This window comes from Aulonocara stuartgranti, assembly GCF_965226115.1.
Source record: "Aulonocara stuartgranti genome assembly, chromosome: 3".
Taxonomy (NCBI): Eukaryota; Metazoa; Chordata; class Actinopteri; order Cichliformes; family Cichlidae; genus Aulonocara; species Aulonocara stuartgranti.
The window spans coordinates 71,631,393-71,656,832 of NC_138941.1; the positions used below are offsets into that span (position 1 = coordinate 71,631,393).

General features: G+C 39.7%; 3 protein-coding genes across 3 annotated transcripts; all 3 read right to left on the minus strand.

The window, feature by feature from the left end:
* Positions 1-3,310: 3,310 nt before the first annotated feature.
* LOC309703192 (uncharacterized protein) lies at positions 3,311-16,516 on the minus strand. The gene is made up of 17 exons (XM_082527904.1): positions 16,069-16,516; positions 15,893-15,994; positions 13,217-13,315; positions 11,593-11,658; positions 11,418-11,510; positions 11,182-11,336; positions 10,445-10,554; positions 9,567-9,705; positions 7,982-8,059; positions 7,129-7,192; positions 6,928-7,035; positions 6,634-6,732; positions 5,037-5,102; positions 4,862-4,954; positions 4,629-4,783; positions 4,203-4,312; positions 3,311-3,958 (listed from the first exon to the last, which is right to left on the minus strand). The coding sequence occupies exons 1-17, from the start codon at positions 16,121-16,123 to the stop codon at positions 3,805-3,807; spliced, it is 1,746 nt and encodes a 581-aa protein (XP_082384030.1). The 5' UTR covers positions 16,124-16,516; the 3' UTR covers positions 3,311-3,804.
* A 22-nt stretch (positions 16,517-16,538) lies between these two features.
* cyb5d1 (cytochrome b5 domain containing 1) lies at positions 16,539-21,242 on the minus strand. Its single transcript, XM_082528596.1, has 4 exons — positions 20,883-21,242; positions 19,374-19,450; positions 18,275-18,493; positions 16,539-18,162 (listed from the first exon to the last, which is right to left on the minus strand). The coding sequence occupies exons 1-4, from the start codon at positions 21,004-21,006 to the stop codon at positions 17,932-17,934; spliced, it is 651 nt and encodes a 216-aa protein (XP_082384722.1). The 5' UTR covers positions 21,007-21,242; the 3' UTR covers positions 16,539-17,931.
* Positions 21,243-22,937: 1,695 nt separating this feature from the next.
* On the minus strand, positions 22,938-24,118 carry LOC309703193 (low affinity immunoglobulin gamma Fc region receptor II-like; the record flags this gene model as incomplete). Its single annotated transcript, XM_082527905.1, has 4 exons — positions 22,938-23,124; positions 23,262-23,420; positions 23,496-23,741; positions 23,821-24,118. 4 exons carry the CDS (start codon positions 24,116-24,118, stop codon positions 23,087-23,089), a joined length of 741 nt encoding a protein of 246 aa, XP_082384031.1. The 3' UTR covers positions 22,938-23,086.
* Positions 24,119-25,440: the final 1,322 nt, after the last annotated feature.

Genomic DNA, 25,440 nt, shown 5'->3' on the forward strand with positions numbered 1-25,440 from the left:
CTGTGAATCAACTTGTAAGACATTTTTGGGGGTTTTCCAGAAAGGGAATCTATTGTCAGTTTTACTTCCCTAAATCAACCAGAACACTAAAGTTCACACACACTGCTCTACCTTTCACACAAAAAAATTGCTCTCGTCAGTCACATCAAACACAGAGCTAATGCTGGCTTTCAGGAGCATCATTGAGCACAAAGTGTGAAGGGGTCGGCTACTTTTATCAGACATTTTTGACCAAATAAATTTGTATGGAGTCACAAAATCATATAGTGAGCTTTAAACTGAAGGTAACACGGCCCACAGTGTGAAATATAAGTAAACGAAAAAACAAGAGCTTGTTAACATCACTGTGAGATTTGTATCTCACAAACCAGCATCTGTATAGCTGTACACAATTACAGTTTTTTAGTATATTTATGATCATTTTAAGTGAATCTGGCTCCATGCTGTCATGAATATCAGCTCTCTGTTGCACATGCTGTTCATTCTGAATCAGCTCTGAATCAGCTCTGAATCAGCTATAAAATGAAGCAAAACCTGGGCAGGTTTTGCTTCCCTAAAAAAAACAGAACACTAAAGTTCACAAACACCCCTAAATCTTTCACACACAAAAAAATAACTAAAATAATTAAAATCTTTTACTGTATTTATGATCATTATGATGATTATAAACACTCTAACTTTGCATGTTCAATACAGTGATACCAGGTTTTGTTGCATTCATGAAATCATAAGACTAAAACTGACAATTGTAGAGCAGATTGTCTTTTTTTTTTTTGCACTAATTCACATCGAAGGGTTATGAAAGTTTGTGTTTGGAGGCAGCCGTATCTGCTCATACACAGATTAATTTATAGTGTTGGTAGTCTTGATTAATGACGCTAACATGCTTGAGTAACTTTTTCTTTTGCAATGTAAGTTTAATCTGCAGAGAAAGGTTCGGTTTTTAAACTTAAAAAGTCACAAAAACCTTTAAGCTTTCCTTCAGATTTGGTTGCTTTTTTAAATACGCAGTTCTTATGTCCCTGCGACCATTAACGATGAAGCAGTCCATTGAAGCAGTTTCTTATTCAATGTCTACATATATAAAACAAAAATGTATTTTTTTCAAAAGTCAAACAAAAGTGTTGCTCATAGATAATCCATCTATGCTGGTAGGAAACTGTCAGCTGACTCAGCAGCCTGACAAATGCCTTCATCTCAGAGTGAACTCTGATTGTGCACTTTTTAAAAATCACCCTTTACAGGGAAAATCCTGTTCTATCAGGGCTAATAACTAATGTACAAAACATTGATAGTCACACTGATATGCACATTTCCCTTTCCCCGCTTTTTGGAGTTACAGTTGTGATAAACAAGAGGTAATTAAACATCTGGCATGACAGATGTGGTGAATTTGCAAACCTTTTCCCACCAAATAGCCTTGGAAAAGGTTGGGATCAAAAACGAAAGATTTAATAACAGGTTTTAATATTTTTGCTTCCCTGGGACATGCCCATGTTGAAGTACTGTTTGCTTTAAAATTTCAAAGACACGTTTTTATAAGGTGTTGTAGATAAATAAATGCTGAAACTGATCCATTTTAGCTTGTTGCTAGGTGTTTGCCAGGCAGTGTAATGGGGTCATTTTGTATCATATTTAACCCTTTCACACATAGTGGTCACTACAGTGGGCAGTTATTCAAAGGCTGTTTTCTTGTATTTGTGTCAGTGTTGATGGTCTACTAAGCACATAAACCACTATATTGGACACTGACGTGTCACTGAATGTATAGTGTGTTTCATTGTAATTTTTGTTATTTAACCCTCACCCATGATTTTTTCTGAAGTATTTTATTCATCTTTTCATGCCTAAAGATGAATAAAATGCCTAAGAAAAAAAGATCCTGATTGAGGTTTTCATAATTCATGCATGAAAGTGTTAATTCAACATTTTGTGGCTGTAACTTGTGGGTAGAACTATGAGATGATGCTTTTATGAAGTTTTATAAGTGCATGACTGCAAAACAGCAGTACAAAATTTCAGCCATTACTATGCTGTTGCTATGCAAAATGATGACACCATAATATCTGATATAGATAGGAACTTCCATTTGCTGAGCTTGGTGTGCCTATTTTAAATTACTGGAAAAAAATAAACAACAACCTCAAAGCACTTTATATCATAAGGACACTACAATAATATAGAGAAAACCCCCAAAATCAGACGACCTCATTTGAGCAAGCACTTGGTGACAGTGGGAAGGAAAAACTCCCTTTTAGACACCTGCAGCTGTTAGGATTGGTTGTGTCATTGCATGGACTACATCAGATTTATCATATGCTCACTGTAAGTAGATATGTTTTGCCTTGTGAAACCAATAAATGAATAAAATATTATTGGGACAAGTGAACTAAAAGCTTCACTGTATCGGAGTCACTGAAAGTTTCAGTATAATTCAGGAGAGATGACCCAAACAGAGGGAGTACTCTGGGTGTAAAAGCAACTTTATTACACTTGAAAATGTAAACTAAAAGTTGTCAGGAGACTCGGGTCATCCAACATAAAAAGCATGCAAACTGAAAAAAATATTGACAAACAATTTTACAAAAACAAAGATGGCAAGTTTTTTTTTTCTTTAAGTAAACTAAAGTTTACGTGAGGAATCAGATGGTGGAGGGGACAGAGCACATGCAAGAGCAATCAAAGGTTGAGACAATGAGAGCAGGGCATATAATTGCAAAGAGCGAAACAAAAAGCAAAGTGCATCTAGAACAAGACGCATCAGAGAATAACGTTGAAAAAGGAAGTGACCAGAGACAAGAGGTCAAAGGCAATGGACAAAAAAAAGACTGAGTTAACCTAAGAACATCAGAAACCCAACAAAAGAAATCAACAAAATGAAATCAGAAGCCAAAACTCAAGAAATCCTAAAGAAAAAACAGAATTTCTTGATGCAAGTCTGAATCATCCTCGCAAGGAAGATCTAGTAAATTGATTGTGTTCATCGTGATGTGTTTCTTCCACCGAAAACGCCGGGACATCACAGAGTGTTCTCTCACAGGTTGTGGAGTTCCACAGAGCTCAATTATTGATCACCCCTCCAGGTACTCCTGCTTCCACCCACAGTCCAAAGACATGCAGTTAGTGGGGTTATGTTAATCAGTGATCCTAAATTTCCCTTAAGTGTGAATATGAGTGTGAATTGTTGTCTGTCTCTTTGTATTAGGCCTGCGATGGACTGGTGACCTGTCCAGGGTGTACCCGGCCTCTCGCCCTGTGCTAGGCTCCAGCCACCCCACGACCCCGACAAGAACAAGTGGAAGAAAATGGATGGATGGAAGGATACTTTTTATTTAGGTTTACATTGTAGCATTGTTTGTACAACTGTAGTACAATTTTTATGTTTCAGTTGTCTGAGATGCACACAACTGATAACTTAACACTTCACCCAGTCTGCTTATTGTTTCTGGCACCGAAAACCCAACATAGTGAGTCTATAATCAATGTGTGACATCACAGTGACTCTTGTGTACTATCTAAAACATGCACACAGTAAGCCTGTTCAGTTTGAATGGTGGTAGGTGAAGCTAAAGAGCACAAAGTGTTAGGCTTCGTGATCTGGGATAAACTGGACCTGGTGGTGTGATGTCCCTAATACTCACAGAAAGGTATTTTACTACAACAAAAACACAACCTGTAAATCATGGACTCCTTAGAGTCCCATTCATTCTGGCCAAGCTCAACAGCGCCCCACTATGAAATTTTCTTTGTAATCAACAGTAGTTGGAGAGCAGTTTGTGGGCGGAGCCAGGCAAACAAATGTGTTCAAATGTTCAGGCTGTGTTTCTGACAGATGAAGCGGAACCTGGCGGAGCAGTGGTGGTCATTCAGGCGTCCATCACTGTGAAGGTGAGCACAGTCTTCATCCCCTCCAAGACCGTGCCCAGTCCAGCTGTCAGGCTGCCCAGGTCCCCATCGCCTGAAAATGCACATTCATCAAGGGGAACACAGGTAAACAGGAGAAAATGTAACAGAAAGTTTTCAGATTTTTAATTGGACCTTGAGTTTTAAATTGCAGGTTAGAGAATATTTTATAAATGCAAGAAATAGTCATTTTCATCCTTGTGTCTCGAGTTAATTGATATTAAGTGGCCGTACACAGTTAATGCAGCATGACAGGAGAAAATAACAGAGAATTTATATTTTTTGTTACTGAAACAGACCTGCGCTCAATCCTGTATGGTGTCTGGTTCACCCACTCCCACCTCCCAGTTCTGGAGTCAGACAAACCAATCCAGTACAATTGAGGGATTGTATTACGGGTCACAAAGTCCTGGATAAAGAAACAATGACGGCATTTGGAAAAAAACAAACAAACAAAAAATTATTGTTTGTGTGTGTGTGTCTCAATTTGTTGTGAGATGTGTTCCTGCTCTTTTGAATATTTGTCTCTGCTAAGACAGAGATAAATATTCAACAGGCCTTTTCCCAGAATATGTTTGCAAATAAGAATTTGTATTTAATGACTAAGCTGTTTAAATAAAAATTACATTGACTCACTACTCCATCTTGTGGTACAATACAATATTGCACAATATTGCAAAAAGTGTTTCATAGTAGATTATGTGACGGGTGTGGGCAGGTCTTACCCACTCCTTGTCGTTACGCAGAATGACCAGGTGGGCTTGTTGTGTTTCACACCAGTCTCTGGACCCAGTCCAGGACTGAGAATCACTGCTGAAGAAGTAACAGTTGGACTCAAACACAGTCCAACCCACAGGACAACAACTACCTGTAGTTGAACCTGACAGAGAGAAACAGTTACCACGGATGTGAAATTCAGTCTGCAGATGTGTAAAATGGTAAAATATGGTAAACGCACTGTTGTTGATGATGTGTTCAAGGGAACATTTGATGGCTGCAATATTCTTGGTGAGTGTGTCGATGAGTGCCAGCTGCTTCATGGCCTCCGACACTGTTTACACAGCACAAACAGAAGTTAAACATGATGTTTAGAGTTATCACCAGCAGTAAAATCTACAGCGGGGCAAACAGACCTGAGGTAAGCCGGTCCTTGTTGTTCTCAACAGTAAACTGTAGCTGCTGAACTTGTTTAGCTGTTTCTAGAAAGAAAAAGATTTAGCATGTTAGCATATTTGACACTGTGGCTAGTTCACTGATTAATTTAGAATACCTCAAAAATCCTTCAGATAAGATGTTGTTAAGGAACAGAAGGGCTATGGGAAAACCAAAGTGTCTTAATATGAAATGGAATAGGTGAAAGGCAGCTATTTAAAAGCACCTAGTACTGAGACAGCACTGGCTAACCGGGGCCTCAAGGAAACTGGTAGCTTTGGGGCGTTAGGCCTCGATGGGGTTTGCCTTAGCGAAGACCAATTGGCCTGCTGACCCTCAGAATTATAGACTTTTTTGTATCTGGAACATCACTACAGTCATAAGGAAGAAACCTGACCTTGTTAAGAAGGTGGAGTGACATTGGTAGTGATGTGTCCTGTGTGCCGTAGCTTCGAAGCATGTGTCGGGTAATCTCGGGGGAGTTTTGATTATTAATCTGATTTCTGTCTTTTAGTTTATTAAAAAGTGAAGCGCCACACACTAGTTTGTGTCATTATCCAGATGTAGATATAAGCATGATTACACAGTTAAAATTCTGTCCTGATAGTTTCCACTTTCTCTTTTGTATCAGACTGAGACAATATTTGGGGTAAATAACTATGAAAACAATTTATTTATTTAGTTTAGAGGTTTACACATCACATCATTATAATCACAGAGCCTGTTTCACTTGAATCGTCCACTTGAATCGTCCACTTGATGGCGCAGTAGAGCAAATGAATCATCACAATACTTGGAACCATATTGGACCGTCGACCTGTTGGATGGAAAGCTTCAGTTCATCACGAGGCTTCATCTCACCATCACTAGACCTTGGCCTCACTTCTTTCTAAAGGAAGGATTGTGGAATCACAATCCCAGAAAGTGAAAGTCACCTCTATGAACATTTAGCTCACAGAGGGTAATCCTTTTGAATGTGCGCACTTGTGCAGCAGTTGAGAACACCAAATCTTCTTGGTTAATTTTTGATCGAATCCTACAGTCCTTGTTGGGGACTACATAAATCGCCGTGGTGCCTTTAAAAGCTCATGTGGGTGACATAGTAGACACCTGTAGATTGCAAGCACTACCCAGTCTGATTTGAACCAGACTGGTATTTTGTTATTTCACTTCTGTACCAGGCATCACAAACATCATGTTCAAGGTGGCTCATAAGTGCATATGGTGTTTGAGCGCCGTAGGCTAAGGGTCAGTAATTAACTTTGTTGTCATATATTCTGATCTTATGTCTTAGACTCTCAGAGAGAAAAGCAGCACTGTAAAGTGATCACTACGTTCTGGTGACTTGGATTAGATGAATGCTGCTGGTCAGACCGAGTTATCCCAAATGACTGGAAAGACCTGGAGTAGGTCTTGTCTTTAGGGAGCCATAAAATTCTGGATGTTGTGGGTTACACTGCAAATCCGCAAATCTGTTAACTTAGAAAGTCTGACTTATAAAGTCTTTACATATGAACTAACCACATTTAGTTTTCTAATACTATGTGTGACAAAGACATTGACTAACAGGCATTTTACCTTGAGCTTGATGCAGTGAGGTGTTAAATGACTGGATGATGTCACTCATGTTGGAAACTCTCTGATCCACAGACCACAGATATTTTGATGTCTTTGTATCTGAACACACAAAACGACAGCAAATAAAAATAATATTTAGCTAAGCTTGTGTTATAGTAACTAAAACAGTGAGCATAGCCTGTAATGTAATAAAAGTGACAGCCTTACAAAGCAGATCAGCATAATCACAAAAAGTTCAGCGGAGTAAAATTAGTCATAAAGAAATCTCTGTTTATGTGTCTGTTTTATACTCACTGGTAACTCCAAGCACTATGATCAGAATCAACAGGATCACAGCAGTCAGACCAGGAAATAACCAGCGTTTGAACCTGGACATCGGTGAGACGAAGTGCGGTGGAGAATCTGACAGACAGAGACAGACATAGTTACTGCTTCACAAGTAGATCTTAAAATCCTAAAATCAAATAAGTTGCCTACTCAAGCTCAAACAGATACCTTTGGTCCAGAGGGCAGTGTTGTCCCAATTATTCTCATAAGGTACGTCAGACATCGCGGCCACCTAGTCTGGTTAAATAAGAAATTTAAAAAAGCAAAGAAATCTGCTCAAAAAGATTCTCAAAAAATAGCTATTCTAATCCTATTGCATTAACAGTGTGTTTGGGATCGTTGTCATGCTGAAAAATGAAGTGTTTAATTTTTTCATCTTTCTCAGTGATTTGATTTTCAGATACTGTTTATCTGCAGCACAGTTTTTTGTTGTTTTTTAGACCTGCCACTTCTTTGTCCAGACAGTTGTCTCCTGACCTCAACCTCCCCCGGACCTGCTGTTCCTGAAATAGTCTGAGTTACAGGGTACACGTCTCGTATGCTCCCCTATCCTAACCTCAAACTAGGTTCATTAGACTCTTGTTCTAATTATAGAGGTCAGCAACATTTGTTGAGCCTGAAAATGTGCCCAAAGATGGAAGTTCTTTATGTCCCCATCGGTAAATGCGGTCTATGCTGAAAATATTAAGGAACTGGACTGACAATGGGTGAAAAAGCAGCCAATGGGGAAAAAAAAGACCTTAAGAAAGCCTGGAGAACTTCTGCTCAAGACCATCTTAAAGTCTTGCTGCTTGGAAGCAAAGTATAAAGAATCAGTTCTGCATTTTAATTTAACCTGTTATAGATTTGAATCTTTATGTTGAAAAGAATCAAACCACAGCAGTTTAAATGTAAACTCTAACTGCATTTATGTATATTTTCAATAAATATACAAAGCTGTGTTTAAAATTACTAAACTGATTCAAAAATCAAACCCAATTCACACTGTTACAAACAAATTAATAATGAAAGAGTTTCTCACCTTTGTTCTGCCTCTGAAGTAGCAGGGATTCTCAGACATAAAGATTGATATTTCCTCCCCTTCCTGCCCTTCATGCAACTAGCTGTGTGAAAACACTCACTCATCATTTTTACGGGTATGTCACAACATTTTGGGGGTCTTAGCTTCGTGTTTATCATCCTATTCGCTAGATTTTAAAGTGAATCAGCCCAAGTTTTACAGAAGTTGCTTTCAAAACTTCCTTTTTAATGAGAAACAGGCAGCCATTCCCTGCCAAAGCGCCACTTTTCAGTTGATACTTCCCCAAAATCAACCAAAACCTACAAAAACTGTATGCAATCTGTGTGACGATAATACCATCATAACATCTGACACTGACACGGCTTTATTCAGATGCTTTAAAAAAGTTTTGTTGCTATAAAGCAGGGGTGTAGATATAGAGACCAAAACTATTTTTTGTAATCAGGCTGTAACATTTTTTATTTCTGCTTTGAACTTGGACATTTGAATGTGAGAGTCTGTGGATAAGGATGTCCTCCTTTAATGTCCACTAGGTTCGTCCCCTAGGTTGGAGTGGCCAGCATTTCTACTTCAGGACCACAGACTTAGATAAGTTTACAAAATGACCACATCATGGTTAACTGACTCGAAGCATGGTTAAAGGTTACAGTGAAAATACTGTTAAAATATTATTAGATCTTGCTAATTATTTGGCACTGATGAAACACCTTACTGAGATGTTACATGGCCTAGTCCAGCCCTTGATGTGTGTTTTACCCATATGTGCACAATACAGCATGATGACCAAAAGGATTAAAGCAAACTAACAAGAAAAGCAAATGTGCAGCCACAGATGATTAGAAATAGCCAAAAAAAAAAAAAAAAAAAAAAATGTCATGTCCTAGCATATGCTTGGTCACAAGGACCCCATTTAGAGTTAGGGGTAGGGTTTGGCTAACATTAACCTCTTTATACATAATTGTATTCATTCAAATCGTAGGTTTTTTTGAATAAAAAGTTCCTCATTAGTATGTAGCTAAAACAAAACCCAACTCCATGACCAAGTGAAAGTCCAACATTCAAGAAGTCAGAGGTCAGCCCTCAGTGAGATTGTCATTTAAGAGGGAGGCAGACAGCGGGGCTGAGCAGATCTCACTGGAGCGCAGTTCTCATTCAGCATCTTCATGTCCCGACAGTGCTGTTGTTGTTGTATTTCCAGATGTAGCGTTGGGCGTCAGAGTTGTAGTGCAGGTAATGTTGGAAGATCTCCTCAGATTCTCCTCTGAGCACACCTGAGGGCATCAGGACGCTCATTAAAGAGCTCATGTGTTGCAATTACAGGTCTCTCTCACTATTGTTTTTCCACAGTCTCAGTTTTAGTCCATGTTCTATTCAGTCTTTAAAGTAAACACCTTGGGAAATTTTCTACAATTTTACAATTTTCTTCTACAGCTCCATATAGCCTCATTAACTCTGGACCTGCTGGAGAGCGCCCCCTGTAGAGCAGTAAGTCCAGAAAGTGGGATATCTTCATTATATTATATGTTTTTGCGGTGTAATCTGAGAGCAGATGTGGGCAAAGCCAGGGAAGCAGGTGTGTTCAGGCATTCACGGTAGGTTTCTGACAGATGAACTGCATCTTGATGGAGCAGTGCACGTCGTTCAGGAGTCCATCATCATAAAGGTGAGCGCAGTCTTCATCTCCGTGCCCGGTCAGGTTGTCCGGCTGCCCGGGTTTCCACCGCCTGGAAAAACACACATACATTACTTATGTTTGTGAGCAAATTCTATGCAGAAGTGAGCATAATTGTCCTATTCTCATCTCCAGGGTTACAGCAGCTTTTGTCAAAGCTGGCATGGCTCATTTCTGCACTAAAAGCTGTGCTAACACTGAGTAAAGCCACAGGGAAAATGCTGCTTCTGCTAACATGCTAATTTTGTTTCTACAGTGTCTGACAGGAGGGATTTGCAGCTGGAAACCGGATATAAAATTCCCGCCAACTCTGGATCACTTTCTTTTTCAGTCGACTCAGTCTCTTTAAGGGCAATCTGTGGACATGTGTGCATGTTTTTGTAATTTCCGAAAAACCTATTTGAAAAAAAAAAAAAACTAATAAAAGGCATGATGTGTCTTTGAGTATGGCCCAAACATTTGGGGAATTAAAGTCAATAAAAAGCAGGACGAAACATGGAAAAAGGAAAAAAGGAAAGTAAGTAAATAAGTAAGGAAGACTTGCAGACTCACAGACTTGCAGTCACAAAGCACAGTACAGAAAAATAGTAAATGGGAAAAAATAAGTTAAAGAAAAATGGAAAATAATTTTTAAAAAGTTTGGAATGGCTGGTTTGGCTAGTATGATGCCAGTATGGCTTTATGATTTTCATCCTCTTTCATCTGGAATTGTTTGATTTTGATTCTTTCCATATCATTAATGCAAGACAGAAGAGAGGTCACATCTGTTTGTTTGTTTGTTTTTTAAAGACCTGGGCTCCACTGTGTACGGCGTCTGGTTCACCCACTCCCAGCGCCCAGTCCTCCAGTCAGACAAACCAATCCAGTAAAAGTGAGGCATGCTCCTGCGGGTCACAAAGTCCTGGACAGAGAGAAGTATAAAGTAATTTTTTCTTATTTTCTTGTCTGCAAACTACTAAAAAAATAAAATAAAATGCAGGATATTCATAACTTGAAGGTCATTTGTGTAAATTCCACTTTTACCTCTAGAGGGCAGTATTTAAGCAGTGGATTTGTTAACATTAGCCTTGGTACAACGTCCTCATGTGACTTTGACTTTTCTCAGCCTTCCATTTTAAATAAAAACTTACTTGCTTAGTTAAAGATGCTTTTGACTGTGTGCACATAAAGTTTTCAAATCTTTTCTTAAATCCAGAAAATGTCAGACAGTACATCTTAAACCTCGACTCTTTATCTATGAGTCATTTTGAAGCTCTTTTCTAAGTGTTTCTGTCCTACTTCAGGCCTGCTCACAAAAAAGATAAATAAAATGTTGTCTTTATGGGTGAAAGAGTTAAATTATGTTTTAAAAAGTGTGCCATGCCCATGACATTGTCCACTGACACCTCTGAGGCTCTGAAGTCTCTGCTGTCTGAATTGTTGAGATGCTGTTAACCAGACACATTTTTACAAACTAGGAAACATTACCATTCAAATAAAGACTGGTACATTTCATGCTGAATCATGTGACAAGTGTGGCAGGTCTTACCCACTCCTTGTCGTTGCGCAGAATGACCAGGTGGGCTTGTTGTGTTTCACACCAGTCTCTGGACTCGTTCCAGGACCGAGAATCACCGCTGAAGAAGTAACAGCTGGACTCAAACACAGTCCAACCCATAGGACAACAACCACCTGCAGTTGAACCTGACAGAGAGAAACAGGTACACAGGTGTGAGCGTCAGTCTGCAGATGTGTATTTTCCTAATATAAATATGGTATACACACTGTTGTTGGTGACGTGTTCGTGGGAACATTTGATGGCAGCGATGCTCTTGCTCAGAGAGTCGATGACCGACAGCTGTTTCGGCGCCTCTGACACTGAACACACAGCACAAACACAGGTTAAACATGATGTTTGGAGTCATCACCAGCAGTATAATCTACAGGGGGGCAGACAAACCCGAGTTAAGCTGGTCCTTGTTGTTCTCAACAGCATACTGTAGCTGCTGAACTTGTTTAGCCGTTTCTAGAAACAAGGAGACTTAGCATGTTAGCATGTTTAGCAACTTGGCAACTGGAACACTTAAAACGATGAGGTTTGGTTTAGACTTTCACATTGTTAGTGTAAGTCTGCATAAACCCCTTATGAGATAAATATTTTAGTGTCAGGGACCTGGGTCATCAGACCCAGGTGTCCTCTGCAGTTTTGGACTTATATTACTTGTTATAAGTATATTTGATGTATGGTATGGCTGTCACTGGTTTCCCTGATTGCAGGTATGTGTGTGTGGGTGTGTATATGGGTGTGGGTGCATCTGGTAGGCTGGTTTACGGGCACCATTAGGCCTGGTGGGTGTGCCCTGCCAGGTGGCTGGCCACACCTGAGGAAGATGTTCACACAAACCTGCAGATGATCAAGCCTCTTCGAGGGAGCTACTTAGCAGTGTGGTGGAGCTCTCTCTGATGCTGGATCGTTTTGTGAGACTTCCTGTTAGTTTCCCAGCTGGAAGTCAGTGAGTGTGAATTTGTCGCAGTGTAGTGTATTTACGGCTCCTTCTGTTATTTTCTCAGGAGAATTGCGGGACGAGAGGGCAGCAAGCACAGGTTACACGAACACTAAGGAGCACATGCACAGAGCACTGACACTGGATGAAGACACGGCACGGGAGTCTGGGACACACGGGGATTTATTGGTGAATTGTGTTTTAATATAAATGTGTCATTTTTAATTTAAATATGTTTCAATATCTAGTGTTATCTAGTGTTACATTGTCCACCTGTACCAGATAGCTGTAACTGTCATGATAGGCTGTGTGGCAGGCAGGCCGGAGAAGTGGACCCAAGAGCAGGACTCAGAACCGGCAGGTTAAACCTAAAGCACAGCTTTGTTGCTCAGAAAAAACTCCACATGGATAAAACGTCCAAAAAACCAAAACAAAACTCTGAACATAGGAACTGAAACACTGGAACTGAGCAACTAAACAGAAGTAGAAGACAAACACACAGCATACTGAGGGTAGCAAACATTAACGACACGACAGAGGGCAAAGGCAAACACAGGGCTTAAATACACAGTGGAGTAATCAGGGAATAGGAAACAGGAGGGAGACACAGCTGGGAGAAATTAGGGCTAACGCGACAGGGGGAAGTAAAATGGACACTGACATAAGACATGGACCTTCAAAGTATAACAGAAAACAAATCACATCGAGACACAGACTTGACACAAAACCTAAAAATTAAACTCATAACCAGGACCAAACTGAAACCTAGAATAATAATAATAATAATAATCAAAACAGCACAACTAAAGAATCAGAACATAAATCATAACACAGAAGAAGAAGAATACCAAAACACAAGAAACTGAAAATGCTGGGTCAAAATGACCCAGAACTGGGACAATAACTAGTTATGCTGTGGATCTAAACACCTTTAAGTTTGACGTATAAAATCTATGTAAGATAACCACATTCAGATTTTAAGTGTAGGAGAGTAATGTGCTGAAACTGTGTCCTGTTTTTGTTTTGTTTTTTTGTTTTTTGAGTGTTCTCCAAAAAGACGTTAACTAACAGGTGTGCTACCTTGAGTGTGATGCAGTGAGGCGTTCAGTGATTGGACGATCTTACTGAGGTTGGAAACTCTCTGCTCCAAAGTCCCCAGACGATTTGACATCTTCCTGTCTGAAAAAAGAGATGGACAAGGTCAACTGTACACATCCCCCAAAAAGAGGAAATTCTTCTAGTATAGCAAACTAAACACTCTATAATACAATAAAATAGTGTAATAAAGAAATTTGCTCAACAAAATAAGACAAAATAAAAAAATGTTCAGTAAAGAAAAATCATTAAAAGAACAAAATGAAACAAAACTAGAGATGATAAAATAAAAAGCTGATTTTAAAAACTGGCTCTATTACATAATGAAGATTCAATATAACAAAAACTGTAAATCAAATGACTTTTATCTTTCTATTCATTTAATAATTTAATTTCAAGATGATGTCATGTAAATATCTATTGTGTGATTAGAGTTTAGTTATCATTTGTTTTTCTCTTTGTCATGTTGAAGGATCAAAAATTTTCAATTACAAGAAAATTCTGTAAACCATCTTTGCAGTCACAGTGATTTTGCTACTAACGTACTCGGCTCGTGCTGATTCTAATAATCATTTTGCACATACAAGAAAAAGTTTGTAAGTGTTTATTTCACTAGAGACTATAAAGAATACATATGAAGTGGAAAGCTGAGATGGTTGAGAGTGTGCAGTGGAGGGATCATTGATATATTGGACATATAGGAAAAGAGAAAGACCTCGAAGGATGTTTATGGATGTAGAGGTGGGATTTAGCATGTGGATTTGGACCCCAAATGCAGACCTAGACATGAACGGCTCAAGATGGTGGCATGTACGCACATATGCAGTGGCACAGTGCTTCCAACTACTGTGCACCTTTTTGTGTTTTTCTACTATTTATATTTTATTCCTTTTTTTTTTTTTTTTTTTTTGCCTGTCCCGTTTGGCTCTTTTGCCATCAGAATTATTGTCTAAAGGCAAAGAAAGATGCCCAATGGATTTACTTTACCAAATTGACCATCCCAGCCTTGCCGTATTATATTTTATTCCAACACAGTTGATGTGGGACACCCAGAATTTAGTTGTACAATAAAAAGGACAAAAGACTACTCTATTCTATTTCTATTTTAAAAGGCAGACTGAAAACGCAGAGCTTACTTATAATATTGGTAGTGTGCAGTGATGGGAATAACGGCGTTACAAGTAACAGCGTTACTAATGGTGTTTTTTTTTCAGTAACGAGCAATCTAACTAATTACTATTTCTATCGTTACAACGGAATTAGAGTTACTAACAAGGAAACGCCGTTCGTTACTATTTTTCAACAAACAGACGGTTGAAGCTGTGCTCAGCTTACCGCATCTTATATCAGTCACACGGAAGTAGCTGTAAGTAATCTGGACGCTACAGCTTTAAGCAGCTGCGCGCTCCCGCGGACGGTAATCACGATCACTGTCTAGCACAACACCTGGAGCTAAGGGGGCAAAACAATCGCATGAGTGCTGCTGTTTGACTGAGGAAGAATAAAGTAGTCGAGGTAAGACAATCACATGACCACTTAAAGACAAAGCAACAAGGTGATAGATACCAGTTTATAAATTGTGTTGATAGGCCTCGTAAAACCAGAGTCATTGTAGCACTCTCGTGTGATGCAACAAGTCAATAATCACACGTTTACTGTCTAAGGACAGTGCTAGCAAGCACTCTCTGCTTATGAGCAAAAAATAAAATAAAAACAACAAAAAAACAGGAAGTTTTAGGAGTGACGGTGAGAGAGAGAGAGAGAGACAGCAGAAAGAGAGAGAGCGAGTTTTGAGATGTGAGAGATTTGTGATGTTTAGCGTGTTTGGAGTCTGTAGTTAATGTGTTGTCTTGTGTAGTTAGTGTGTAGTGTGTGGATAGTTTTGTGTTTGTGTCAGAACAATAAGGCGACTGCTGTCTCCAGGTAGAAACAGGAGTGATACACCTGCTGCTGTCAGACCTGCAGGTATCAGGCTGTGATGTTCTCCTTTATAGTGGACAGAAATTATGTTTTTGGAGTGGCACAAATAATTTGTGGCATCTTATTGAAGAACAGGTGATCTGTAAATAGTTTGAAATGGTTATTTTAAAAAATCAAGGTAAAAGGTAAATGGATGTAAATAACTTTGTTTGCAAACTTGTGCATAGGATTTTAAAATTGACAATTTATATTTGCATTTAAAGTTGTGAAATATGATCATTAAACATGTTTGTGGTTGTTACAGTAAAAAATATAACCTTTTCTACTTTGATCTTGTGTTTTTTGTCTGATTTTAGACCAATTGTGTTAATACAGTATGTCAAAATGAAAACACAACTGTAAATTCAGACACGTGAGGTTGTGCTGAAAAGAATGACACCAAACAAGGCAAAGTAAATAGTTTAAAGGTGAAATGTGGAGGGAACATCAAAAGTAGTTAAAAATGGCCAATTATACCCTGGACCCCAGAGGGTTAAACGTTTTTTTAAAGTAACGCAATAGTTACTTTTCAAGTAATTAATTACTTTTAGAATCTTGTAACTCAGTTACTAACTTGAAGAAGTAACAGTGGTCACCACATTTAACCTAAACTAGAATGTGTGTGTGTGTGTGTGTGTGTGTGTGTGTGTGTGTGTGTGTGTGTGTGTGTGTGTGTGTGTGTGTGTGTACACACGCACTTACTGGTACTTCCCATCACTATGATCAGAATCAGCAGGACCACGACGATCAGACCAGGAAACAGCCACCGTCTGAACCTGGATGCAGATGAGGGTGCTGGACTGTCTGCTTGACAGACGCTCAGTTATTACAGGTGCACGCTACAACCAAGACATTCCCAACTTAAATGAAACGGATACCTGTGAGAGAGAGCGTCGTCTGGTCCCAGTAATTCTCATAATATGATTCCTCCATTCTGCTCACCTCTTACTGTGGTTAAAATAGAGTCAGTCAAGTTACAGTACCTTTGGAGAGACGAACAAAAGTCTCAAAAACTACCCGGTGATGCCTCCCTTTATTACTTTCAAGTTAAACCGTAAAGTTATTTTAAACGTATTAAATATAAATTGGATCAAAGTAGTTTAAAGGAATACACCTGTAGCTGGATTTATGTAGATATTCAGTATATAAATACACCTATGCTAATCTCAACAAAATCAAGTTGTTCTTTCTACCAAACTCACTTAAATATCAACACTAATTCAAACTAATAATGGAGAAAGAATAAAGTGCTCCTCACCTCTGCTCTGCCTGTGAAGAATCAGCTGGAAAGCATCAGATAAAAGTTTACATCACCTCCTCCCTCCCACCCACCAAGTAAGAAACTATGTGCAAGTACCCGTTTTATTAAGCGCATCATAATTATTTTTGAGGATTTAGCTCCTGGTCTCACATCCTATTTTAGTATTTTCTGTAAAATGAGCCTCAGAATTTCCCTTTTGTTCAGAAACATTTTCTCCCAGGGAGGGAAGCATTCCTCAGTCTGAACTTCCCTAAAATCAACCACAGTGTTCACAAATTCAAACTATGTGTAAATGCAAGATCACAAACAAACACAGACATGTGGTCTTAAACTTTAACACAAGATAACCATAAACACAAAGCTCGATATAAAACAAGAGCTGCTCGGGACACAGTGTTCATCTAAACCTTAAATGGTTTAATTGAAACACCTTAAACTGTGGAAAACCATCTGGATCCGTTTTTCTATGACATTAATTCATAATCACATTAACATTCACCAGGTTTTAGGGGATGGTCTCAAGTACAATTTTAGTCACATGTTTGCATTAAACATAATGTTCCAACAGCAGCAAAAAGGCCACACTACCATTAATGGAAACTTTAAGTGTTAATACAATTTAAACAGGTGAATTTAGATTATAATTTAAATCTGAACAAAAGTAAAGGACCTATAACAGAGCCCTGTGGAACTCCATGACCTGTAAGAAAACACTCTGTGACACCCCATTCTGGGTTTTGTTACTCACAGTGTTCTCAGATGGTTATGCCATCCAGAGATACGCCAACTAGAGGCTAAAAACCTTCAGGTCTGACTTTTACAGGCTTGTTGTACATCTATACATGTGTTTTACTGACGTTAACTTCCACTTTTTTAAGCCTTTAGTTGTAGTACGTTATATGTTATTAATATATATCTCATTCTACCTGAAATCTATTATTTGTAAAGGTTGTAAACATGTTAATTTCACCTGAAGACTTGAATATTTTAACACGGGAGTCTATGGGGCCTGACTCACTGGAGTGGACACTGAAGGAATTGCAAATGAATTAGGTTTAAACCAGGGGTGGCCAACATTTTCTCTTCATATTCATCTCGTCATATTTAAAGATGTTTAAAGATGTGAGGGGCTGAACTGATAGATGTAAAAGAAGATGTAAAATTAAGTTAAATGCAAGGAAACAACATATAGACAGATAGACCAAACAGAGTTTGGCTCTGGATCAGCCTCTTGATGCACAAAATTTGCCAACTGCTTAGCTCAGTTAGCCATCAGGGGCCTCAGCTAACCCTAACTGAGTCTCCAGTGACTTTGTGGGAGTCCATCTGTGCTAATGTGCAGCTCAGATTGGCCTTTAAAGAGAATTTAAGGTCTCTCTTTGGTGAAAACTTTCATCAAACGACAGTTAGAAAAGGCACCTGTTAGCACAGCTTTAATAAAATAACTGTTATGTTCTAGTCCACAGTTCAGGGTCAGAGGTCAGCCCTCGGTGAGGTCATCGTTGTAGTGGAGGAGGATGGCGGGGGTGAATGCGTCTCGGTCCAGACGCAGCTGTTCGAGCTCGAGGTCATTGTCTGGGACATTGTTCTCACTCAGCGTCTTGTTCATGTCCAGGACGGCGCCGTTGTATTTCCAGGTGTAGCTGCGGGCATGCGAGTTGTATCGCAGGTAGCGCTGCAGGATCTCGTTCAGAGTCTCCTCTGAGCACACCTGAGGGCATCAGGACACACACTGTGTTTGTAGCTAAACGTCTTTGTGACCGTTAACCACATCATGAAGGCGCAGTTACCCAAAGTGCATCTGGCTGAGGTGATGTGCTCACCTCCATCCGCTGCTCCTGTGACGTCAGCGTGTTGATGATTCGCATCCACCTGGTTTTAGCGGACAGCAGCCCCACCTCGTATCGGCTATCTCTCCACCACGGCTGTCCGATGTCGCTGTCCCAGTCGGAGCGCGGACCGTTGGGGGGGATGTGCAGGAAACGCCCCCTGGGGGTGTAGTACGCCACACAGCAGGTCAGAGGGTCCACGTACTTCAGGATCTGAGGACAGGTGGGAAATTAATTTACTATCTTTTTACATTGACAGCACAGGAGCATAAAACCACCAGATGCTGTTTCAGGTTTCAGGTCTGAGGCGGGCCACTGCCCACAGACTCCAGATCAGAGAACTGAAATATCCTCATGAAGTAAAAGCAAAACCTGCTGGAGAAAACAGTGAAGTGTGTTTACTTTAACTGTCCAAGTACAAAGCAACAGAAAATGTTGTCTGATTATCTTTAGCTGAACTGTGATAAGAATTTTTATTTCTCTATATTTTCTATACGAGAAAATTATGTGACCTGGAAACTGATTCTGACCACTCACACAAGCCTAGAGAGCAGTCTGCACTCCCATGGAAACCACAGGTCTCTAGGAAAAAGTGTTTTTTTTCCTGAAAGTTGCTCGAGGTTGGAAGGATTTGGGCTGACTGAGGCTCGAGGCCTGTGTGACTTGGGCTTAAACCTCAAGTGAAGCTTCCTGTAGAGAAGATTAAACAACAGTATCTCAATTTTCTCCAAATCAGAACTCAGTAACAGGCGAGTACATTCAGGTGAAAACACTCTTCAGCAGGATTAGGAATGCACGACTATTACTCAAGCTGCCCTTAATGACAGGTGTAGGAGATGACTGAGTGTGACTGTGGCTCAGGAGGATGTTTGATTCCAGCATGCTGTAATGCCCTTCAGCAAGACACTGATCCCCTGAACGGTCCCAGAAGCATCCATACAAGCAGTGCGAAAGTGCCTAAAGTTGAAAGATGAAGTAAAATCTAAGACATAAATGTAGCTTAAGTAGTAAAAATGAACTCTTGGGTCTGTGCTACAGTAGAAAAGCTCTGCACAGTCTAACACCAGTCCACGTAAGTTTGATCGGCACTCACGTCTTCAGTTTTGGGGTCAAACCAGCTGCTGATGTCCTTCCCTGCAAACTCCATGATGGGCAACAGCAGAACATCACCTGCAGACAGAAACACATGTTACCCTCATAAACACCATCTTTCTTAATACTCTCCACCTGAGAACTCCCACAGTGGTGTCTGATTTTAACCCACTTACATTTTAAGAAAGCTGTAGGAGGAAATACTACACAGATGTTTACTTATACTCTTTCAAATTAACATTACAAAGGCTTTCAAACAGCAACAAAACAAGCTGATCATAGAGTCTAAAGCATGAAGCCAGTGTTGATGGAACAAAAACTGCAGTTCCTCTAATGTCCACTTGAGGCTCCAGCAGCGAGTCAACTTTAAGGAAAGATTATTTTAAAGTGTCTTTGTTTTCAAAATAAAAGTGTCCAATTAGTAATTGGAAGGTAATGTTAGGTGAGGTAAGGTAATGAATGTTATGAAATCTCACATTTTCAAAATAAAACCTAGAGTTAGTTAAAAGAATTCATCATTTTCAAAATAAAAGTGTATTAGATAGGGGATGGTAACAGGATGCTATGAAATCTCTGATTTTCAAACTAAAATTCCACCTTTAGTTATAGGAATGCATCAAAATGCTTAAAAGTGTAATTTTTTCAGAGTAAAACTGTCCGATCAGTTATTAGAGGAAACAGGATGCCTTGAAATATTAAGATTAACTTCCACACAAAGTTAATTCATCCAAGCGGTTTAAATATTCTCTTTCAAACTATTTGGGTCATTTACCCACCTTCGGCTTTTTCATCTAATCTAATTTATGTATTTATACACATAATTTAAACAGTAGCTGATCTAGTTCATCTTTAGATGTTACAGTCAATCATTAGTTGTGTCTTTAAAATATTACAAGCAAAAACACTTTTTTTTTAAAATCGGTCTTTGACGCTTCAGTGCAGAAATGCCTGAAATGACCACCAGAGGGCAGCCTCTTGCAGTAAATGACTTGAGGTCCTCGTGTCATTTCATCCACGAGCTCCATCATAATAATAATAATAATAATAATAATAATAATAATAATAATAATAATAATAATAATAAGAAGAAGAAGAAGAAGAAGAAGAAGAAGAAGAAGAAGAAGAACCCCAATATGCAGCAAGCACCATCTTTTGCATACAGTCTATGGATTAAATCAATGAACTGAGTGGGAAAACTGTGATCCACGTTTTCAGGGATTATTTTTTATTTATTTTTTCCCTTTGTTGTCATTTTGTGTCTTTGTACTCTGCGAGTCTTCATGTCGGACACACAAGTCTCTCACACACAGTGCAACTCCTTCTGGTTGCTCGCTGTGTGGATTAGCAGCAGGAACAGACACTTCCGGAAACTCGTTTTCCTGTTGTGTAACTAAAGAGTCAAAAACAGGAATCACTCTCACTGACTCTGACTTCTCACAGAGGCACTTTGTGCTTTTCAGCCTGCCCTGTCTTCAACTGGTGACGCAGTAATCTACCTGCTGCGGCTCACCTTTGTACTGGCTCATCAGCGGGCTCAGGTCGTACACTTTGCCCAGAAACGACACCCACAGGTCCTCCGCCGTGTTGTGAGCCGCCACCTCCGAGGGAGTGAAGTACCTGGGCCGTCCCATCATCTGCAGGCGGGTAGCTGTGTCCAAGTCACGGAGAAACGCGGAAAAACAGCCCCGGTTCAGGTTTCGCCGTCTCCATGGAGCGCTGTTGACACGCTGCCATGGCAAGAGACGCCGAGGGCGGGGCTTCTGTTCATTGAAATACACGTGTTTATCTCGAGATCTAAAAATGACCTGAATCGATTTAATCAATAAAGATAGGGATGGTTTTATTTCCTAAACATTAATAAACTAATTAAAATTAATAAATTAACTGTATGTATTTGTTAGAATCATTACTCTCCGGACAGTAATATATATATGAAAAATTTCAACTCTACCCACCTGTAAATATCACCATGTTGTCTCATCCCGCAGCAAATTAAAATAATGACCCAGGAAACATCAATTTGAAAATAATCAAATGTATCTGACTGATCAAATGATTATCAGAATGATTTGATCAATAATACTGTTTTTTTCCTTAAAGTGTCCTTAATACTCAGTAGTTGTCCATCCAGCATCTGCACCAGCCTCTATGCTTCTTTAACGTTTTTATTTTGAAGGATTCAGAATGGCTCTGTTTCCTCTTATTGTTTAGTGCAGTGTAGAGACCAAGCAGATCCATAAGAGTATTTACTCCTTTAATTAGACATTATAATCATTTGGTCCTTTACTTCAAGAAATTTTCTCTAACTGGACCTTTTTAAATGCTAGCTGAATACCACTCATGCCATTTTATTACAAATGAAGGACTAGTTCTGTGCTTTGTTGTTCTGTTTTTGCACATTTCTGTCCAGTTTGAATGTGTTTGATCAGGCGCTTCTTTCTTGGTCAGCACCCTTGGTGGTGTAAAACTCACTTGACTGTGGCCTAGCTTTTTTCCTCTCAACTAAGGCTCAAAGTTTGGGGTTTTTTCCAGGCCTTGGCAAACATGATTACACATCCAAATAACGTGTCAGAGCAGGTGAGCTTGGAATGTGGCTCCATTTCTCTCTCTCCAAGAGATTTTCCTAACTTCTTTAAATTTAAAATTTTCCTTCTGAGATCTTTACTGTCATCACTGAGTCCTTGGACTGTACGTAGTATTGGTCAGTCCAATGAGTGCTGACAATTTTTCACCATTCATTTTCAAGTCATTAAACGTGTATTTTGTTCAATCATTCCACTCTGTAAAATGAATAAGTCAAAGAAATTATTAAAAGCTCAAAATTACCCATGAAGAGTGCATATGAACTTCTGTTTACAACTCTAGGTATGTTAAGATTAAGGCTACGTCCACGGGTATTTTTGAAAACGGACGTTTTAAAAAATAATCCCATCCACACGTGAATGCAGAAATGAAGGAAAATGCTGCTATGAACATGCCAAAGCAACAGGTGGCGATATATTCCTCACCGTGTAGAAATGTTGGCCAATCAGAAGTCTAGAAGCCTCGGTGGGAAATAGTAAACAAAGCTGGGGAATAGAAGCAGAACCCAGGCGTATGTGTGGAGGGACAGTAACTGTGTGTATGTAAGCATTTAAACACTGCAGAGAGTAGAATTAACAGTATTGTAGAAATTCATTTCACCGAAACAATAACGTGATGTCAAAAAAGGCGCACACCTTTAACGCTGCATTTTCTCCGTTTTTCTCGTCCACACTTTATAGCAAAAACAGAGTTTTCGAAAATATCCACCCTGGCCGGAGTTTTTAGAAATCTCAGTTTTCAGTGACCAAAAACGCCGTTTACGTGTGGACGAAAGGTGCAAACGCATAGAAAAAGCTGCGTTTTCAAAAATACCCAGGTACGTGTGGACGTAGCCTAAGACTCAGTCTATGCTGCTCATTTTGTCGGGTCTTTACATAAGTACTTCAAGATGAATAGTGTTTTGAAGTGATAAATCCTTGAACCTTTCCAGTTACTATTTTATGTTTTTAACTTAAATTACATTATTTTCTGGGTTAGAATCTTTTTTTTTCCTATTTCATAATTTATTTGAACACCTGGCTTAAACACAGATTTGTACACAGGCTTTGTTTTTGAATGAGCCTCAAAATCTTAGATAAAATTTACAATCAGTGCTCTTTGATGACATCCTCTTCATCCAATCCGTCGACCTCAAGAGCTCGGATGATCACTGGTGGGTGGATTGTTCCCTGCAGTCAGCAAATCAGAAAAGAAACACAGATGCAGTCTATAAAATGTTAACAGTTGTAGTTATAGACAGATATCTGTCATCAGTTCATTGATTATTGATTGTTTAATAATTGATCAGTGAATGAGTCAGTGTTACCTGTGGCTCTCTGTCGATGTAAAGATGCAACAAGAAGAGTGGAGATTAAATATGGACAGAACACCAGCAGGTAGCGAAGCAGTGTGAAGTCAAAATGCAGGGGGCGTGAGGTAGAAGGTGAAGGTGCTGATGTGGGCGGGGCTGTAGTCGCAGGTCTACCTGTAGATAGAATCCCATCTATTCAGGTAAACTTGTGGCTGAAATAAGACATGAAATGAGTGTGAAGCTCCTCACCTGTGACAGTGATCCAGCTGGATGGAGACTCTCCATGACCGCTGATGTCACACTTGTAGAGGCCTTCATCAGACCTGGAAACATGCTGGATGGTCATGTGACCTGTAGGCTGCTTCCTGATGAGGGAGCCATCTTTATAGAAAGCAGCTGGGAGGTTGGAGGGAGTGGTCTTTGTTTTACAGAGCAGAGTGACGTCATCTCCCTCCATCACAGGGAGGACAGGACTCTGCAGGATCACTGATCCACCTCAACACAGAGACAAACTACAGCATTTCATCCATTTACACACAGCTTCATCAACACTAACTCCACACACTCAGCTTACCAGTGACTGTCAGGTTAACCATGTTACTGATGGGACCCTCTCTGGACTCACACCAGTAAACTCCACTGTCCCATGTGTACATGTAGCTTATCGTACAGGTAGATCCAGACCATCTTCCAAAGTTCTTTCCACATTGAATCATCACTTTATTGCTTATGTTTCTCCTCAGAGTCCATCCAGCAGAGCTGTCATCGTCCTGACAACTCAGAGATACAAAGTCTAATTCAAACAGCTGAGAGCTGCTGGGACTCACAGTCAGACGAGCTGTGAAAATAGGAGAGGCTAGACTCATTTTCATGGCTGCTTGTGCAGTCGGTCCACACATTGGCTCACATGATTACAGAGATTATCATGATCTTGAAATATAAAAATAAAATTATTTTTTAAATTATTTTTCATCATAATATTACAATTTAATCAAAATAACTCACGGAAGTCACACTCGCGGAAGCCGGTATATATATATGTATATACCCGCCAAAATGCAATGCATTTATTGAGACTTTCAACCCCAAGTAGGTAAATTATGGAGAAATGTAAGATAAGAAAAATATCTGAAGAAGATTTAATGTTGTCTGGGCAGATTTGTTTGCATTTACTTCTGACGAGAGCGGCCTACCAGTATGCCTAATTTGTGGATTGTCGATCTTCGGATCCGCATACATAATTGAGCAGCTATTCCCAACCATGAACTATGATAAAAACAAAAACCACTCACGCCTCACAGACGACAGCTCACAGTCCTGCGTAAAGATGAAAGTGACTTCGTACAGCCCCAGTCTGCAGACGCTGGGCGCAGAGGTTCAGGAGCAGAAGTCCCATTGTAAACATACCACGGCAGACCCGACGATGTTTGCTGTACACATGCAGCTGGCTTCAGCTTTCCGGCACACAGCCCGACACATAACACAACATCAGAGAGAGCACAGACTATAAGGCGGTGTGGCTCAGGCGCAACCACCTCTCCTGCAGCAGCACTGCAGGCCACGCCCGCCATACAGGTACCAGGTAACCAGGTAAAATAAATATTCATGCAGAGATTTTGCGAATATTTATTATTCATTTTTTTAGGAGCGTAGTGTTTTTTCCAATTATTTTTAAAATTCAGGTTAAGGCTCTACATGCTCCGAAAGCCCAAATGTGATATAAGGATCAGTTTTTGTTTGCTACATGGATAATTTAAGTTCAGCTTTTTAATTGATTTAAATTGATTTTTTTGCTATAAATTTTTTAAGAGTTTAAAATGTGTTCATTACATAAATAAAATTTCATTTACTTTGTAGCATTTCGTGGACTTCATAAACAACACACTATAGTGGTTTATACAAAGCATAAAGGTAAAAAACAATGTATGCAGTGTTCTCTTCATTTTAGATGTCAAAAAGTATTTGCGGCTCCCAGTGTTTTCTTTTCAGTGAAAACAGGGTCCAAATGGCTCTTTGGGTCTTAAAGGTTGCTGACCCCTATTTTAGCCCAACACAGAGGCATATCAGTGGCCTGCAGCTATTACCGCTGCTGTTGGGAGAGGCGCAGTCCGAGGTTCTGAGCCTGCCGGCAGCCCCACAGCAGAGCTTCGATGACATCGGCAGGGCCATTTTGGATAGATTGGGCCTCTCTGTC

Excerpts from the sequence above, each read along its gene's own strand:
- LOC309703192 (XM_082527904.1), bottom strand. The coding sequence starts at position 16,123 with ATGGAGGAATCATATTATGAGAATTACTGGGACCAGACGACGCTCTCT. Across the intron at positions 10,555-11,181 it reads TGCGCAACGACAAGGAGTGG|GACTTTGTGACCCGCAGGAG; the intron begins GTAAGACCTGCC and ends CTCTCTGTCCAG. Across the intron at positions 6,733-6,927 it reads CATAGTGCTTGGAGTTACCA|ATACAAAGACATCAAAATAT; the intron begins GTGAGTATAAAA and ends TTGTGTGTTCAG.
- cyb5d1 (XM_082528596.1), bottom strand. The coding sequence starts at position 21,006 with ATGATGGGACGGCCCAGGTACTTCACTCCCTCGGAGGTGGCGGCTCAC. Across the intron at positions 19,451-20,882 it reads GCTGATGAGCCAGTACAAAG|GTGATGTTCTGCTGTTGCCC; the intron begins GTGAGCCGCAGC and ends TTCTGTCTGCAG. Across the intron at positions 18,494-19,373 it reads TTGACCCCAAAACTGAAGAC|ATCCTGAAGTACGTGGACCC; the intron begins GTGAGTGCCGAT and ends ACCTGTCCTCAG.